Here is an 18,938-nt window from a genome sequence, read left to right on the forward strand (position 1 = left end):
TTAGGGGTGAGGAAAACACAGGCTAAAATACAAAGACATTTTTACTGGCCTATACTACACAAGAATGTAGTTCAATTTTGCCAGACGTGTCATACATGGGAAAGGAAGGGACAGAGAATAAACAACAACATATTCACAACAACATGTCTCACAAACTTGATTGAGTTTTTTGAAGAAGTAACAAAGAGGATTGATGACGGCAGAGTGGTAGATGTGATCTATATGGACTTCAGTAAGGCGTTCAACGTGGTTCCCCATGGGAGACTGATTAGCAAGGTTAGATCTCATGGAATACAGGGAGAACTAGCCTTTTGGATACAGAACTGGCTCAAAGGTAGAAGACAGAGGGTGGCAGTGGAGAGTTGGTTTTCAGACTGGAGGCCTGTGACCAGTGGAGTGCCACAAGGATTGGTGCTGAGTCCTCGACTTTTTGTCATTTACATAAATGATTTGGATGCGAGCATAAGAGGTACAGTTAGTAAGTTTGCAGATGACGCCAAAATTGGAGGTGTAGTAGACAGTGAAGAGGGTTACCTCAGATTACAACAGGATCTTGACCAGATGGGCCAATGGGCTGAGAAGTGGCAGATGGAGTTTAATTCAGATAAATGCGAGGTGCTACATTTTGGGAAAGCAAATCTTAACAGGACTTATACACTTAATGGTAAAGTCTTAGGGAGTGTTGCTGAACAAAGAGACCTTGGAGTGCAGGTTCATAGCTCCTTGAAAGTGGAGTCATAGGTAGATAGGATAGTGAAAAAGGCATTTGGTATGTTTTCTTTTATTGGTCAGAGTATTGAGTATAGGAGTCGGGAGGTCATGTTGCGGCTGTGCAGGACATTGATTAGGCCACTGTTGGACTATTGCGCGCAATTCTGGTCTCCTTCCTATCGGAAAGATGTTGTGAAACTTGAAAGGGTTCAGAAAAGATTTACAAGGATTTTGCCAGGGTTGGAGGATTTGAGCTATAGGGAGAGGCTGAACAGGCTGGGGCTGTTTTCCCTGGAGCGTCGGAAGCTGAGGGGTGACCTTATAGAGGTTTACAAAATTATGAGGGTCATGGATAGAGTAAATAGGCAAAGTCTTTTCCCTGGTGTCGGGAAGTCCAGAACTAGAGGGCATAGGTTTAGGGTGAGAGGGGAAAGATATAAAAGAGACCTAAGGGGCAACTTTTTCACACAGAGAGTGGTACGAGTATGGAATGAGCTGCCAGAGGAAGTGGTGGAGGCTGGTACAATTGCAACATTTAAGAGGCATTTGGATGGGTATATGAATAGGAAGGGTTTGGAGGGATATGGGCCAGGTGCTGGCAGGTGGGACTAGATTGGGTTGGGATATCTGGTCAGCATGGACGGGTTGGACCGAAGGGTCTGTTTCCATGCTGAACATCACTATGACTCTATAACATACAGGGTCATGGGGGAAATGGCGAAAAGGTAAAATTAATGGCTTTTTCCTGAAATCTAGTTCGTGTTCAGAACAAAATAAATGAATTAACTGCACAAGTAGATGTTTGTGGGGTAGATCTTATGGCCATTAATAAATAGCTACAAGAATGGAGGGAGGCCAAAAGCAAGTGACTATAGGTTGATTTAGTGTAACATCTATTGTTCGAAAATGTTGGCATCTTTTATTTAGGAAGTCACAGCAATAAAATCATGGTCTAATCAAGCTGATTCAGCATGGCTTAATGAAAAGGAAATCGTGACTGACTAATTTTTGAGGAAATCTCAACCAGAGTATAGAGAGGAGAACCAGTGGATGTGTTGTATCTGGACTTCCAGAAGGCTTATGACAAGGTACCTCACAAAAAGTTAAGTCATAAGATAAGAGCCCATTGTGTTGAACACAGTATATTGGCAGTGATAAGAGAACTATCTAATGGGCAGGAAACAGAAAGTGGAGTTAAGTGGTTATTTTGCAGTTTGGTGACTTGTAACCATTGGGATTCCACAAGGATCAGTGCTGGGACACTGTGGTACTGTAGTTAGCCAAATTTGCAGTTCACACAAAGGAGGTAGAACGGCAAGTTGTGAAAGTAATACAAACAATATTGAAACTAGTTCATTACAAGTTGTAAAAATTATGAGCATGATTTTCACTTCACTGAGATGGCAACAATAACAGTGAGCATGATAACTTGGTGGCAGGATTTCACTATTACAAAAACCTTTCCCATTTAGCCCTCCATCTCAGGCAGCAATCAAATTCTTGACATCAGGTGGATAGCTCCATATTAACATGCATTTGCATCTTACTACTTAAAAAACTCTGTTAACTTCTCCATCACAGTTAACTTCTCAATCAAGGAAGCTTAAAAAATGCATAAGTAGGCAAAAGTTAACAAATGGAGTATAAGTGGGAAAATGTAAAGTTGTTCATTTTGAGAGAGAACAAAAGATCAGAGTATGACTTAAACAGGAAAAGCTGCAGAAAACTGCATCACAAAGGGACTTGCGGGTAATTTTGGACGAAACACAGAAAGCCAGTACACAGGTCCAGCAGGCAATCAGGAAGGCGAATGGAATGTTGGTTGTTATTTCAAGGGTGTTGGAGTATAAGAGTATGAAAGTCTTGCTGTAATTGCAAGGTGCTGGTGAGACCACATCTGGAATACTATGAGCAGTTTTGGATGCCTTATTTAAGGGAAGATGTTATTTCATTGGAGACAGTTCAGAGAAGGTTCACGAGGATGGTCCCCAGTATGAAGGGATTGTCTTATCAGCAAAGGCTAAACAGGTTAGGACTCTACTCATTGGAGTTTAGAAGAATGAGAGTAATCTCATTGAAACATAAAGGATTCTTAAGGGTTTTGACTGGATATATGTTGAGAGGACATCTCCCCTCATGGGAGAGTTGAGGGTCAGAGGACACAGTTTCAAAATAAAGAGACGCCAATTTAAAACTGAGATGAAGAGGAATTTCTTCTTTCAGATCATTGTGAGTCTTTGGAACTTTTGTTGCAGAGAGCTGTGGAAGCAGAATCCATGTCTATATTTAAGGCTAAGACAGATTCTTGATCAGTAGGGGAATCAAGAGTTACAGGGAAAAGGCAGAAAAGTGGATGTGAGGAATGTTGGATCCAAAATGCCGACTGTACTGAATAGTGGAGCAGACTTGAGGGGATGATCAGTCTACTCTTGCTTCTATTTCTTATGGTCTTGCAAGGTTAGAAATGGAGACACTTACTGATGATTGCATAATATTTAGCACTCCTCAGATACTTTAGGACTATATGACCATAAGATATCAGAGCAGAATTAAGCCCTTCAGCCCATTAGGTCTGTTATGCCATTTGATCATGGCTGGCATGTTTCTCATCTCCATTCTCCTGCTTCTCCCTGTAACCCTTGGTTCTACCTATCTATGTCTTAAATACACTTAATGACTTGGCTTCCACTGCCCTTTGCAGCAATGAGCTTCATAGACTCACCACTTTCCGTCTGAAGATATTCTTCCACATCCTAGTTTGAAAGCATCGTCTCTTCACTTAGAAGCTGCCCTCAGGTCCTATCTCTGTTACTAATGGAAACTTACTCTATCCAAGCTTCTCAATAAGCTTCAATCAGGTTCCCCACTTACCTTCTAAACTCCATCAAGTACAGACCCAAAACCCTCAACCACTCACCAACATTTACAGATGTACCACAGAAAAAATACCTAACAGCCTAGTACGGCAACTGCTCTTCCCAGGATCGTAAGAAACAACGTAAAATTGTGTGCACAGTCCAGACCAGCACGGAAGCCAACCTTCCATCCATGGACTCTGTTATACATCTTGGTGCACAGAAAGGCTAACAACATTATCAAAGTCCCCTCCCACCCTGGTAATGCTCTCCTACAATCTCTTCTATCAGACAGAAAATATAAAAGCTTAAACACATGTACCAACAGGTTCAAGAACAGATTCTTCCCCACTATTATTAGACTTCTGAATGGACCTCTTAAATTTCAAATCTAATGTTGATCTTGCTTTTTGTGCATCTTCTTTGCAACTGAAAGTTTGTATTCCTTGTTCTGTTTAATAACCCTATGATCTTTCGTTTGTTATGATCTGCTTGTGCCGCATGCAAAGCAAACTTTCCACTGTACCTAGGTACATGTGACAATAATAAATCAAATCAAATCAAATCAAATGTGCAGAGAAAGACTAACTTTCATATATGAGAAGTCTGATAACAGAGGGGAAGAAGCTGTTCTTGAATCTGTTGGTATGTATTTTCAAATTTTTGTTTCTCCTGCCTGGTGAAAGAGTGTGGAGGAAAGTATAACCAGCATGGAGGGGTCTTTGATTATGTTGATGTATAGACAGAGTAATTGGAAGGACGGCTGGTTTGTGTGATGGACTGGGCTACGTTCACAACTTTCTGTAATTTCTTACAGTCTTGGGCAGAGCAGTTGCCATACCAACTTATGATGCATCTGGATAGGATGCTTTCTATGATGCATCTATAAAAAATTGGTAAGAGTCATTGTGGAGATGCAAAAATTTCTCAGCCTTCTGTGAAAGGAGAGGCATCAGTGTGCTTTCTTGATTGTGGGAATCAACATGGATTGACCAGACAGATTACTGGCAATAGTTATTCCTCAGAACTTGAATATAGATAGACTGGAGAGTTGGGTGGAGAAGTAGCAGGTGGAGTTTAATTTAGGCAAATATGAGTGATGTATTTTGGCAAGCCTAATTCTCAAGCGAATTATACAGTGAGCGGAAGAGTCTTGGGAAAAGTTGATGAGCAGAGAGATCTGGAAGTGCAAGTCCATTGCACCCTGTAGGTTGCTGCACAGATGGATAGAGTGGTCAAGAAGGCATATGGTATGCTTGTCTTCATCGGATAGGTTATTGAGTATAAGAGCTGGCAAGTCATGTTAAAATTTCACATGACGTTCGTTCGGCTGCATTTAGAATACTGTGTACAGTTCTGGTCACCACATTACCAAAAGGATGTTGACACTTTGGAGAGGGTGCAGAAAAGGTTTACAAGGATGTTGCCTAGTATGGAAGGTGCTAGCTATGAAGAGAGGTTGAGTAGGTTAGGATTGTTTTCATTAGGAAAAAGGAGATTGAGGGGGGACCTGATTGAGGTTTACAAAATCATGAAGGGTATAGTCAGGGTAGATAGAAATAAGCTTTTTCCCAGGGTGAAGGATTCAATAATGAGAGATGAAATGTTTAAGGGGGATACACGTTGCAAGTACTTTACACAGAGGGTGGTAGGTGTCTGGAACGCGTTGCCAGCAGAGATGGTAGAGGCAGGCATGGTAGATTAATTTAAGATGCGTCTGGACAGATGCATGAGTAGATGGGGAGCAAAGGGATACAAATGCTTAGGAATTGGGCGACAGGGTTTAATCAATAGATTTGGATCAGCTCAGGCTTGGAGGGCCAAAGGACCTATTCCTGGGCTGTAAATTTTCTTTGTTCTTTGTTCTTGAAGCTCTCAACGATCTCCACCTCAGCACCACTGATACAGGCAGGGCCGTACCCTCCACACCACTTCCTGAAGTCAATGACCAACTCTTCCATTTTGCAGATGTTGTGGGAGAGTTTGTTGTCTTTACACCAAGCCACTAAGCTGCCTATCTCTTTCCTATATTCTGTCTCATTGTTGTTTGAAATCCAACCCTCTGCAGTGGTGTCATCGGCAACCTTGTAAATGGAGTTTGAGCTGAATTTGGCCACACTGTCATGAGTGTACAAGGAGTATAGTTAAAGCTCTGAGTATGCACTGAGTACCAGTGTTGAGGATTATCATGGAGAAGGTGTTTTAGATTAGATTCCCTACAATATGTAAACAGGCCCTTCCACCCAACAAATACACACCGGTCCTCCAAGGAGTAACCCACCCAGACCCATTCCCCTACCCGATATTTACCCCTGACTTAACACTATGGACAATTTAGCATGGCCAATTCACCTGATCAGCACATCTTTCGATTGTGGGAGGAAACTGGAGCACCCGCAGAAAACCCACACAAACACAGGAAGAATGTACAAACTCCACACAGACAATCACCAGAGGCAGTAATTGAACTTGGGTCCCTGGCACAGTGAGGTAGCAGTGCTGACCACTGACCCACCGAGCCATGTTGTTGCCTGTCCTTACTGCTTGTGATCTGTCAGTCAGAAAGTCAAGGATCCAGTTGCAAAGGGGGAGCAAATCCTAAGTTTCAGATGTTGCATCTGCATAAAACATTTGTTAGGTCACATTTGGAGTTTTGTGCAGTCCTGGTCGCCACTTTACAGGAAGGATGTGGAAGTTTTAGTGAGGGAGCAAAAGCGGTTTACTAGGATGTTGCCTTGATTGGAGTGTATTAACTATAATAAGAGGTTGTGTAAATTTGGATTGTTTTCACTCGAGCATCAGAGGCTGAGGAGGGACTTGATAGAAGTATATAAAATTATGAAAGGCATGGGTAGGGTAGATAGTCAGATTCTTTTCCCAGGATGGAAATATCAAATAGTCAAGGGCATAGATTTAAAGCGAGATGGAGAAAGTTTGAATGAAATATGTAAGGCAAATCTTTTGCACAGTGTTATAGGTGCCTGGAACACATTGTCAGGGGAGATAATATAGAAGCAGATATTTTAGCACCATTTAAGAGGGATTTTGACAGACACATGAACAGGCAGGGAATAGAAGGATATGGACCATGTGCAGGTAAATGGAATTAGTTTAGAACGGCATCATGGCCAGCACAGGCATCATGAGCCGAAGGGTAGCTGACTCTGAATGAAGCGGTACTAAAGTCAACGACTTTTCATATGTAAGTACAGGGTGACTTAATGATGGGATACCAGCCTCTGGGGAGTTATTTCAATGGCACTATGAGTGTCTGGTTGATTAGAAATGGAGCCACTCACCTTGACAATGTACAGCAGATCATGGGCCCTGTTGCAGTGCTGCTGATTTTCCCTTTCATTGTAGACACAATGTTGTCATGTGCTGCATCTCTTTACAGAATGGAAGGCTCTAATCTCCTGATGCCATCAGTTGGAATGCGGCTGACTATCCTTTGATGATTCAATCCCAGTGCTTGTAGGCAGTCTCTGTAAAACTTGGGGCCAGTTTAGCTTTCTTTGGATTGCAAGGAGCAACCAGCACATGCTGAGTGACAATTGCTGATTTGCAGCACCCAAAGCTGGCTGTAACTATGGTGCCAGGCTTGTGAACTCAGATAGCCTGATCAGTGGCAAGATCCTCTGGCTTACTTGCTACAGAATTTGCTAAGTAAACTCATGCAACTTCTTGCTCATATAGATAATGAGATGAAAAGTTTGTAATTGCAAGTGAAAACCCCATTCACTCATAGGCAGATAGTATGGATTCATTTCTCAACGGGATGATTCTTCTTTGGAGGAAATCCATGAAACATTTCACTTGTGAACCCTGTCATTTTTTCTCACACAGTTGTCCATTGTTCACATCGTTCATTATGTATTTCAACTCAATAATACCCCTGTTGTGCAATACCATACCCAGCAGAGACAGAAGTGCTCACTGGTGCCAGGACCTCCCAACAATCCAGCCAAGGACACCATGTTTAAAGCCCATTACTGCAAATGCTGCCAGCCAGGGGCTGTCCTTAGTATGTTGATGTGCAATTGGAAATGACATAACTGATAGAGGTATGTTGGCACAACCCTTTGCTGACCTGGAGACCCTGCTAGCTGGAGCTGTGGTGAGAAAGACTGTCATCTTTCTCTGGGACCACAAGAGGAGACTACAGCTCCAGACACTGCCTGCCTGGTTGAAAGCAGGCACCTGAGTTAGTGCAGCGATTACAGCTCAAAGGCCCAGCAATGCCACAAGTTGCAAGTGTAAGTATCAACACCTTCTCTCTCTGCTACCTCACATTGTCTCTAACTCTGCTGCTGCATCCATCTCCCATCAAGGTTCATGGCTTGCCACTCACATATTGCAGGCAGCTACTTCCCTCAGCGGCTTTCACCCAACTGATATCCCAAACCACTGTCCTGTGTGCTTTCTACTCATTCACTCAGAATACCTCAGCATATTTCATGCATTAATATCTGTGTCTCTTATTTTCATCTCACTCAATTCTTTCCTTTGGGTTCCTGCAAGTAGAAAAATACCACAATAGGCTAAAAGGGCCACAATCTTTCCTTGCCAGGATCATGCTTGAGCTCACAAGAAAGCTGCTGTGGGAGACAAGGGAAGAAATTACAAGGGGTCCCCCTTAAATGTTTAAACTTTCTCTGGCCACAGTGGAGGTGCCAGAAGATTGGAGGATAGCTAATGTGGTTCCACTTTACAAGAAGGTTGGTAGGGATAGACCAGGGATCTGTAGATCAGTGAGTTTAATGTCAGAGGTAGGGAAACTATTTGAGAAAATAGTGAAGAAATTTAATCTCCATTTTGAGAGGCAAGGTTTAATATGGGATAGTCAGCATGTCTTTGTCAGAAGGAGGTTAAGCCTAACAAATTTGGTGAAATCTTTCGAAGAGGTGACCACGTGTTTGATGTGGGTAAGGCAATTGATGTATTTTATGTGGGCTTCAGCACAGCCTTTGTCAAGGTCCCACATGGGAAACTGATAAAGAAATTAAAGTCTCATGGCAAGAGCCTTGGCAAAATTGATCCAAAATTGGCTTCGCGATAGGAGACGGAGAGAGGTAGTGCAAGGCTGTTTGTATGACTGGAGCCTGGTGAGAAGTAGCATATCATAGGAATCAGTTCTGGGTCTCTTATTGTTTGTGACATTCATATATGATGAAGATGAGAATGTGGGAGTGATGATAAGTAAGTTTGCAGATGATACAAAGATTGGCTGGATGGTTATTAGTGAAGAGGAAGGTGTTAGGTTACAGCAGGTCAAAAATGGATTGGTCATTGGGCACTTCAGTATCAGATGGAATATAACCTTGAAAAATGTGGGGCTATGCACTAGGAAGCTCAGAGGAACAGAGGGATCTTGGGGTGCTTGTCCATAGATCCCTGAAAATAACAGGTCATATTAATAGAATAGTTCAGAAGGCATAAAAAACAATAGTCTTTGTCAGTTATGGCATAGATTATAAGAGTAGGGAGGTCAAGCTGGAGCCATGCAGAACTTTGTTTAGGTCACTGCTGGAGTACAATATGTAGTTCTGGTCACTGCACTATCGGGACAATATGATTGTATTAAACGGGGAAAAAAGGAGATTCAATGGGATGTTGCCCACGATGCAACACTTCAGTTAGAGAGGCTACCTGAGTGACAGTGGTTTTCTTTGGAGCTGAGAAGATTGAGGGACTTGATAGAGGTGTACAAGATTATGAGGGACATGGACAGAGTGAATAGAAAGCAGATATTCCCCTTAATTGAAAGAGTATAATTTTAAAGTCAAAGGCAGGACACTTTCATGGGATTTAAGGACAAGTATTTTTACCTAGAGGGTGGTCCATGTCTGGAATGCACTGCCTGGGTGGGTAGTTAGGGTGTGAAACCTCACAATGTTTAAAAAGTACTTGGATGAGCACTTGAAGTATGATAACATTCAAAGCCACAGGCCCTGTGTGGGAAAGTGGAACTAGTGCAGGTAGTAATATATTTTAAATTTGATTAGATTAGATTCCCTGCAGCATGGAAATAGGCACTTCAGCCCAACAAATCCACACTGACCCTCCAAAGAGTAATCCACCCAGACCCATTTCTCTACCCTTTATTAGCCCTGACTCATGCACCTAACACTATGGGCAATTTAACATAGCCAAGTCACCTGACCCACACACCTTTAGATTGTGGGAGGTAAATAGAACACCCAGACAGTACCCACACAGACACAGGGTGAATGTGCAAACTCCACACAGAGTCACCCAAGGCTGGAATTGAACCCAGGTCCCTGGCACTGTGAGGCAGCAATGCTAACCACTGAGCCACTGTGCTGCCCAGCATATAGGCTTGTTGGGAGAAAGGGCCTCTTTTGTACCGTATGATTCTATGAACATAACTGCTCATGTGGGAATGCCAAGATCTCCATGTCTCAGCAATCAAGAAAGATTGATTGTGCTGTGCTGCATTCCTTTCCCATTATCTCCAATGTGAATGCATTCTTAAGATGCTCAATGTTCCACTCTTATTTTGTAACTCATTTCCTTTATTGTCTTATTGAGGCATCAGAAGGTCTCCCACCACAAAGAAACAGTCCTTTCAGACATCAGCGGCTCATATACCTCTGAGGAAGAAGCCATTGAATGCTCAGAGTATGTACCAACAAGACTATTTCTTGCGCCCTCCACCAGTTCAAATATGGACACTTAAAAGTGTACTTTAGCTACATTAGAGTGTGGAACACATTCTGATGTGAACATCACTGCCATTGCTCTGCAGCTGGTTAAGGAAGAATACATCCAAGGTCATTGGCACTAAAAAGAAGGCATCTGCTCAGTCCTACTCGAACTTAGTAACTAAATAGACACAAGAGCAGCAACACATATTTGTCAGAGACACTTGGTAAACTGGATTATAGGTGAAAAAGTTCAGTCCGGTACTGGCTATGTATATTTGGTTGTTACCATGAATAGATTGGTGGCTGCTATGGATAGCCAGGTTTAGGAGGACACTCAGTGCTGCTAGAGGTGCACATAGACTTTCATGCCATCAATTTAGCCATTGCTACTCAGCATGAATGGCAAGGCAAGAGAGGACTAGGCAGGCTCAAGCTCAGTTTAGGTATTGAAGGAGAATGGGTGGCACACAGACAGAGAAGAAACCACACATCATCCCCAAGCCCCACTTCAGAGATACCTAGGCCCTCAATCTCCATCATGCTTGCAACCCTCAACCCTATGAAAGCTGGGTCTGAGTAGGGTGAGCTTGCATCCGGTGACATCATCTCTCCACCATCCAGCCACAAAAGCCCAGGGGTAGTTCACCCAAATGTTCAAGGTCAACAGACTCCACAAAAGAGCCCTCCATGCCAGCTGTCGACCCTGGGCATGCATCCAGATTTAGTGGAAAGACAAAGAGAAAGAAAACCTTTTGAGGGCATATGACACTTTATTGGCAAAGATGAAGCAGTTCATGTTCAAATGCAACAAAATCTGTATTATGCCCAAAATGACAAGTAACATTTATGCCACACAAATGCCAGGCAATGTTCATTTCGAATCAGACAATCATCCCTTGACATTCGATGTTGTTACCATCATTGAAACTCCCGATGTCAACATCCTGAGCAAAGGTTTATACTGGAGATCAGAGCAAGTCAGACAGCATCCATGGAGAGAGAGCAAGCAAACATTTCAAAGACTCTTCTAGACATCTAGACTTGAAACATTAGCTTACTTTCTCACCATAGATGCTGTCTGACCCACTGTGATCTTCAGCATTTATTGTTTTCAGTACAGATTCCAGCACCTGCAGTAACTTGTTCCTACCTGCAGTAACTGGGCCTACTTTTGGGAAATGAACCCGGCCATGAGAGTGAAGTTTCACTGGGGGAGCAATTCAGGAATACTGACCATAATACCGTGAGTTTTAAATTACTCATGGATAAGGATGACAGCAGCCCTCAGCTGAAAGTGTTAACTTTGGGGAAGGCAAACTACAACAATATGAAGTTAAAAATCACACAACACCAGGTTATAGTCCAACAGGTTTAATTGGAAGCACACTAGCTTTCGGAGCGACGCTCCTTCATCAGGTGATTGTGGAGGGCTCGATTGTAACATATATGAGGCAGGAACCGGACAGTAATGACTGAAGGTGGCTGTTTGAGCAAAAATCCACTTTGGGCATATAGGAATATTTCAAAGGGCAGTTGATAAGAGCTCAGGAGTGGCACGTTCCTGCAAGAATGAAGGATAGATATGACAAGTTACATGAACCTTGGATGACCAGGAATGTCAAAAAATAAGAAAGAATACTTAAGGGCTAGGAGGATGGGAACTGACAAAGCCCTTGAAATATATAAGGAAGGTAAGAAAGAACTTAAACAACGAATTAACAGGCCTAAAAGGGGTCATGAAAATCCATTAGCAAACAGGATTAAGGAGAATCCCAAGGTTTTTTAGATACATATAAAAAGCAAGAAGGTAGCTAGGGAAAGAGTTGGGCAACTCAAGGACAAAGGAGGGAGTGTAGGTGCAGAGCCAGAAAAGGTAGGTGGGTCTGAAATGAATACTTTATATCGGAATTCACCAATGAGAAGGAATTGGTGGAGGATGATCTCAGGGAAGGGATTGTCAAATTTCTAAGCCAAGTTGCTATTAAAAATAAAGAGGCATTGTGCATCTTAAAAGGTATTATGATAGGTAAGTCCCTGGGTTGTGATGGGATCTATCCCAAAATATTGAGGGAGGCCAGAAGAACAAATTGCTGGAGCATTGACAGATACCTTGGTATCTGCTTTAGCCACAGGTGAGGTCCCAAAGAACTGGAGAATAGCTGATGTTGTCCCATTGTTAAAAAAGGGAAACAGAGCTAAATTTCAGGTCCGTGAACTTCATGTCAATGGTACAGAAATGATTGGAAATGAGTCTCAGGGCAAGGTCTATAAGCATTTAGGAGCAGATAGACTGATTAGCGATAAACAGAATGGTTTTGTGTGTGGGAGGTCGTGCCTCAGTAACTTGATCAAGTGTTTTGAGGAGGCGATGAAGGCGATTGATGAGGGAAAAGTGGTTCATAATATCAACATGTACTTCAGTAAAGCCTTTGACAAGGTCCCTCATGGCAGACTGGTATAAAAGGTGAAGTCACATGGTATACAGGTGAGCCGGCAAGTTGGGTGCAGAACTGGCTTAGCCATAGAAAACAGAGTGTAGTGGAAGAAGTATGCTTGTCAGAATGGAGGGTTGTGACTAGTGGTGTTCCACAGGAATCAGTGCTGAGACCTCAGCTGTGGTGATCTACATTAAATGATTGGAAGAAAACATAACTGGTCTAATTAGTAACTTTGTGGATGATGCAGATTGGCGGAGTTGCAGATATTGTGGAGGATTGTCAGAGGATACAGTAGGATATAGATCAGTTAGAGGCATGGGCAGAAAAATGGCAGATGGAGTTTAATCCAGATGAATGTGAGGTGATGCAGTTTGGAAGTTTAAGTACAGGTGGAAATTATACAGTAAATGGCAGAAACCTTAGGAGTATTGATATGCAGAGGGATCTGGGTGTACAGGTCCACAGATGACTGAAGATGGCAGCACAGGTAGATAAGGTAGTAAAAAGGTACTATGACATGCTTGCCTTCATTGGAAGGAGCATTGAGTAGAAGGTTAGACAGGTTATGCTGCAGCTTTATAGAACTTTAGTTAGATGACACTTGAATAGTGGCTACAGTTCTGGTCACCACAGTACCAGAAAGATGCTTTGGAGAGGGTACAGAAAAGGTTTACCAGGACATTGCTTTGTATGGGGCATTTTAACAATGAAGAAAGATTGGATAGATTGGGTTTGTTTTCACTGGAATGGAGAAGGTTGAGGGGCGACCTGATAGAAGTTTCTAAGATTGTGAATGGCACAAATAGAGTGTAATATATGAGGCTATTTCCCAGGGTGGAGGGGCCAATTATTAGGTTAAAGGTGCAAGGGGCAAGTTTAAAAGAGATGTTTGAGGCATGTTTTTCACACAAAGGGTGGTGAGTGCCCGAAAGGTACAGACAAAGGAGGTGGTGGAAGCAGACACAATAGCAGCATTCAAGAAGCACTTGGACAAATACATGAAGAAAAAGGGATTAGAGGGATATAGATCCTGTAAGTGAAGACAGTTTTAACATGGAAGGGCAAAATGTGTCGGCGCAGGCTTGGAGGGTTGTTTCTGTACTGCTTTTTGTTCTTCAGCCAAATTGCTTGAAGTTACACACACTCTTCAGAAATGGGAACAATCTGTCTTCACTATTCCACTGAAAATCAGTAAGAGTGGCTTTCAGGATAGAAGGAACTGAAAGTGTGACTCCAGGACTATTCAAGACACTATTCACAGCAGGTCAAGGGAGGGAAGTGACACCATTTGCCAGAACAATGGAGAAACAAAGTCCTAAAGTCACATTGCCACACAGAAAATGCATGCACAAGATGGAACTGAATCAGGCTATTCGACCTATAGAGTCTACTCTGCTATTCTATCATGACTGATATATTTCTCAACTCCATTGTCCTGGCTTCTCCTCCAGAACCCTCAAACCTAATGAAGAACCTATATATCTCTGTCTTAAATACACACAATGATCTGGCCTCCACAGCCTTCTGATGTAATGAATTCTACAGATGCACAGACTCTGGCTGAAAAAATTCTTCCTCACCTCAGTTCTAAAAGGTTGTCCCTTCCCTCAGAAACTGTGACTCTCCTACTATTGGAGACATCTCTTCCATGTGCATTCTATCCACACCTGTCAGTAATCTGCAACTTGCAATGAGATACATGCTCATGCTTCTGAATTCCATCAAGTACAGACACAAGGTCCTCAACCACTGCTCATATGTATTATGACATCCCTTTAGAATTTTAAAGAACTCAATCAAATCTATCTTACAAAAGAACAGAAATAAAGTTTAAGCTGCCTGTTCAATACATTTAACCCTAATCTGCTGTATCATGCTAGTGAATTTGCAACATAGCCATAACAAGGCAAATAAATCTGTCATTACATTTCTCATCCAAACTGAACCAACCACTTCAAATTGAGTTTGGATAAATCTTTGTACAAAGAAAACATAATTTCTTCACATCCTCTGGTCTGCACAAAAGATCTTATTTGCTGAAAATTTCTAGGAACTTCTATGAAACTACTATTTGCTTCTGGTAGGCAGTTATATTATTTTGTGGTCATAGCTAATGAACTATGACTGCAATTTCAGTATTTAGGTGATCGCTGCTTGAAACAGTCCAGATAACATAGTGCCTGTTTTGTCAGACAGACTTAGAATGCTCTTAAATGGAGTTTTCATTTAGATTAAGTCAACTTTGGATTTTAAAAACTTTTAAAACTGAAAAAGGAAGAAAATAAACACATGTATAGGGGACATACTTTAAAATAAAAGATCACATACCTCAATGGGGCCCAAAGTCATATCCATCTGTATCTCATTATTTCGTATTTGCGACAAGGACTCCATGGCAAATCTAACATCATCCAGATCTTGAATAGGCCGAGCCAAATTCTTCATTTCTTCAGAAATAAATGCTGTTATTGCTGCCATTCTTTCCTTGTACTGCTCATTCAAAAACCGACAAAGTGCCATTTTCCAAGCCTTGGCTTCCACTGAAAGAGCCATTTTTATGGGTTCTAAAGGTGACGGAAATAGACAATCAGTTCAAATCTCACATTTTGAGCAGCTTGATTAGAAAATGCTTTTTAAAAGTAAGTTTAATTCTCATGCTGTTAATTTGGTATAAGAGCATCAAATATTGTGGCTCCACAATTACATATAGATACTGCAGACCTAGAATTTAGGCATCGTTCTGGACATGAAGGTGAGCCAAATTGAATTATTTTATTGTTCTTGTTTGTTCATAACAAGGTGATTTTTAAAAGTCTTTTATTCCTTTCTTTCTTCCGTTTCAAAATTACATCTGTCTGGTGAATCTCAAATGTTATGAAGTTGAAGAAATTACTGTACCTTTAAGAAGAGAGATTGAAAGGTGAAAGTTTGCAAGCACCTGTCATGTAACTGACTAACAGTCGCAGAGTGTGCTAGAAAATTGAAAGATGCAACATTTGGTTGTAACCTAGATACCTCAGTTGTTTTCACAGCAGTTGAATTTAACCAATCAGTTTAAATAATGCACCAAGATACTAAAACCCAATTGAATTTGAATTTTCTGTTTTGACAACATCGAATCAAAGAGATGATCCGATGTTTGGGATATTAAAAAAGCAAGCATTTTGGGACAGTTGGCCAGAAAGTGCACCAACTGCCATTGAATAACTGCTCATCACCACACTCTCTGTAAAAGGTCCCTTTTTCATATGTAACATCTTTGCAGCAGAAGACTGAAGATGACCCAGAGAGATCTATAAACAGAGGGAGACTAAAACCAAAGATGACAGCTGCTATCAGGTTTTGAAAATTAAGATGCTGCAAATTTAATAAGGGCTTTCATTGGATCAGGATATTGTTATAGAATGGGATGTAGATAACAAACCTTTAAGACAAAGGAGGCTTAGAATTGTAAATAGTTGTTGTTTACTGTTCGCTTTTAGAGTTAAAGAATAAATTGATACTTTTTGTTAAATAGTGGAATTTGGGTAGATCTCTGTCACTCATAATTTAACAGATTATGAGGCGAGGTGAGTTTTTCTGTGTGTTTGGTTTAATTAGCAGAAGGGTTTATCGCCACGTTATTCCACAATTTCAAATGACCAGCAAAACGCTCCCTTTTAGGTTAAAAAGAAAAAGGATGGTTTATTCAAACGTTCAAATCCTTATGATGGATTTTTCCAACACATACACACACTGAATCATATAGGAAGACAGAAGAGAACCCAAGACTATGAGGAGGGATTGCACAAACCTGATTTGTTTTCACTTGAAAGTCGAAGGCTGAGGGCCGACCTGATAGAAGTCGACAAAATTATGAGAATGATAGATAGAATGGATAGTCAGAGTCATTCCCGGGGCAGAAATTTAAGATAAAAAACATAAACAGAAGTGTTGGATAAAAAACATATACAAGAGATTTGTTTTAATTTAATCCCTCCCCTCCCCTTCACGTATGCATCTGCCACTCTGGGCTTTGCATGTCACTAGTTCCTTTGCCACATTGGTGATTTTCCTGGTGATGGGGTAGTGATAAAATTATTTACACTTGGTATTTGCACTGCATCTCAGACCGATACATACACAAGATGGGTGCTGGGGGAATATAAGCACTACTGCTGTGTGGCAGTAGTGTCGGGGGGAACCAGGAGATTAGATTCTCCTGAGTTCAGAGGACTGGCTCTAAGTTGGCTTGCTACAGCCAGTGTATTGTGCGCAAGTAAATAAAGGGTGCCTTGGTGACCAAATGCAACCTTTATGCAGTTATTTCAACACTAAGAATAGGTAGGCTGTATGGCTTGCTTCTTAAAGCTGCATTTACAACGATAGTCAATTAGACAGGTGATAGAGTAAAGTAACTGTATCAGCGTGCCCTCTCTCATTTTACTCGACGAAGGAGCATTGCTCCGAAAGATCGTGATTTCAATTAAACTTGGTGTCGTGTCATTTTTGACTTTTTCTTTGCATCATACTAGATGCTCTCTGAAGTGGCAGCAACTGATATTGTGGGCTTTAAAAATGCCAGAAGGGCCTGGAAGCAGTGAGTACATCCACTGCTGGTGAGTGCACAATTGCTCAAGCACAGCAGTGAAATCATGTGGACTACTATGATGAGTGAGCAATGGAGAATTGCATGAGACAACTTACTGATGTACAATCCGTGCTGTATGACACTATGACATAGCAAAATCTTCCACGGAATTTCCCCAAATTGACACTTGGATGAGATTTGGCAAAATTCAGCCCATAGTTACTGGCCAGAATTATTCCAGGTAGTCTGTGAACATGTGGGGACTTTTAATGAAGATACAAATTTCACACAAGTTTACAAATGACATCTTTAAATATATGATGGTTTTAATTGGAATTTGCAATGTTTGGATTAATTCTGAGAAATCCTGGTATGGATTAATGTTGTGTTGGAAATCTGTTTGCAAGTCTCAAGAGTGTTTTTTTTACATTTCGATTCTACTAATTGAATCTTGACTACAGTCAGAATCTAAAACCACTGGCTCAAAAAGTCTTACACAAAAATCACTTTGAGTCAAAAGCTAAAAAAAAACTGGAAAGAACTGACATTCATCTAAAATCCATGCTTCTATTCAAAGAAAAATTAAAGCCATGAAAAGGTTGTTTTTATGTCCATTTCTGGTCACACAGTTGTAGGAAGGATATTATCAAGCTGGACAGGGTTCAGAAGAGATTTACCAGGATGTTGCTGGGTATGGAAGGTTTGAGTTCTAAAGAAAGGCTGGATAGGATGGGAGTTTTTTCCACTAGTTTCTAGGAGGTGACTGGTAGTAGTTTATAAAATAATGAGAGGTATAGATAGAGTTGATGGAAGTTGCCTTTTCCCTGAAATGGGGGATTTCAAGACTAGGGAGCACATTTCTAAGGTAAGAGGAGAGAGATTTGAAAAGAGACATAAGAGACTAAGAGACAAATATTTTGTATAGGGGGTAATTCATGTGTGGAATGAACTTCCTGAGGAAGTGGTGAACTCGGGTAAATTACAATATTTAAAAAAACATTTGGATGGATACATAAACAGGAAAGGTTTGGAGGGATATGGGCCAGGAGGCAGGCGGGTGGGACTAGTTTAGCTTGGGATTATGTTCGTCATGGACTGCTTGGACCGAAGAGTCTATTTCCATGCTATATGACTCTATGACTATGACTACAAACGTAGCCTCCTCAAGGAAGGTGACCAAAGCTGTCCACAATACTCCACGTATGGTACAGTTGCAGCAACACTTCTTTATTTTTGTACTCTATTCCTTGAGAAATAAATGTCAAAATTCCATTTGCTTTCTTTATTACCTGCTTTAACTACATACTAGTTTCCTGCAATTGATGTATGAGGACAAACAGATCCTTCTGAAGTCTCTCTCCATTTTGACAATAATTTAGCTTTCTCTTTTTCCAACTGAGCATATTTAATGTCTAAACCTTAACTAACACTTACCTGTATTCAGTTCAATAAAGTCCACTGTAATGGTGGAGCTGAGTTCCTCAATTTCTCGTTCAAAACCAGCATAGTACTCTATTTTGGCTCGAAGTTCATAAAGACTGGGATTACTGTCCATAAATTTCTAAGTAGCAACAGTTGAAAAGAAATTATAAATTTACTTTAAACACACAATGCTTGGAAATATTAGATTTAAATACATATAATTTGCTGAAAGTTACTGTTATTATAATTAGTAATGAAATAAAGGATCAACCAT

General features: G+C 41.2%; 1 protein-coding gene across 1 annotated transcript in view; it reads right to left on the reverse strand.

Moving 5' to 3' along the window:
* Positions 1 to 18,938, reverse strand: part of LOC122540182 (dynein axonemal heavy chain 8-like) — a 1,370,012-nt gene that overhangs the window by 818,906 nt on the left and 532,168 nt on the right. The window contains exons 28-29 of the mRNA XM_087976825.1: positions 18,677 to 18,803; positions 15,001 to 15,236 (exon numbers count right to left, since the gene is read on the reverse strand). Coding sequence (XP_087832951.1) covers positions 15,001 to 15,236; positions 18,677 to 18,803 — 363 coding nt within the window. The remainder of the gene's footprint in view (positions 1 to 15,000; positions 15,237 to 18,676; positions 18,804 to 18,938) is intronic.

This window comes from Chiloscyllium plagiosum, unplaced genomic scaffold, assembly GCF_037043375.1.
Source record: "Chiloscyllium plagiosum isolate Xiang-an unplaced genomic scaffold, Cpla_swu_hap1 HiC_scaffold_3, whole genome shotgun sequence".
In the NCBI taxonomy this organism is placed as follows: Eukaryota; Metazoa; Chordata; class Chondrichthyes; order Orectolobiformes; family Hemiscylliidae; genus Chiloscyllium; species Chiloscyllium plagiosum.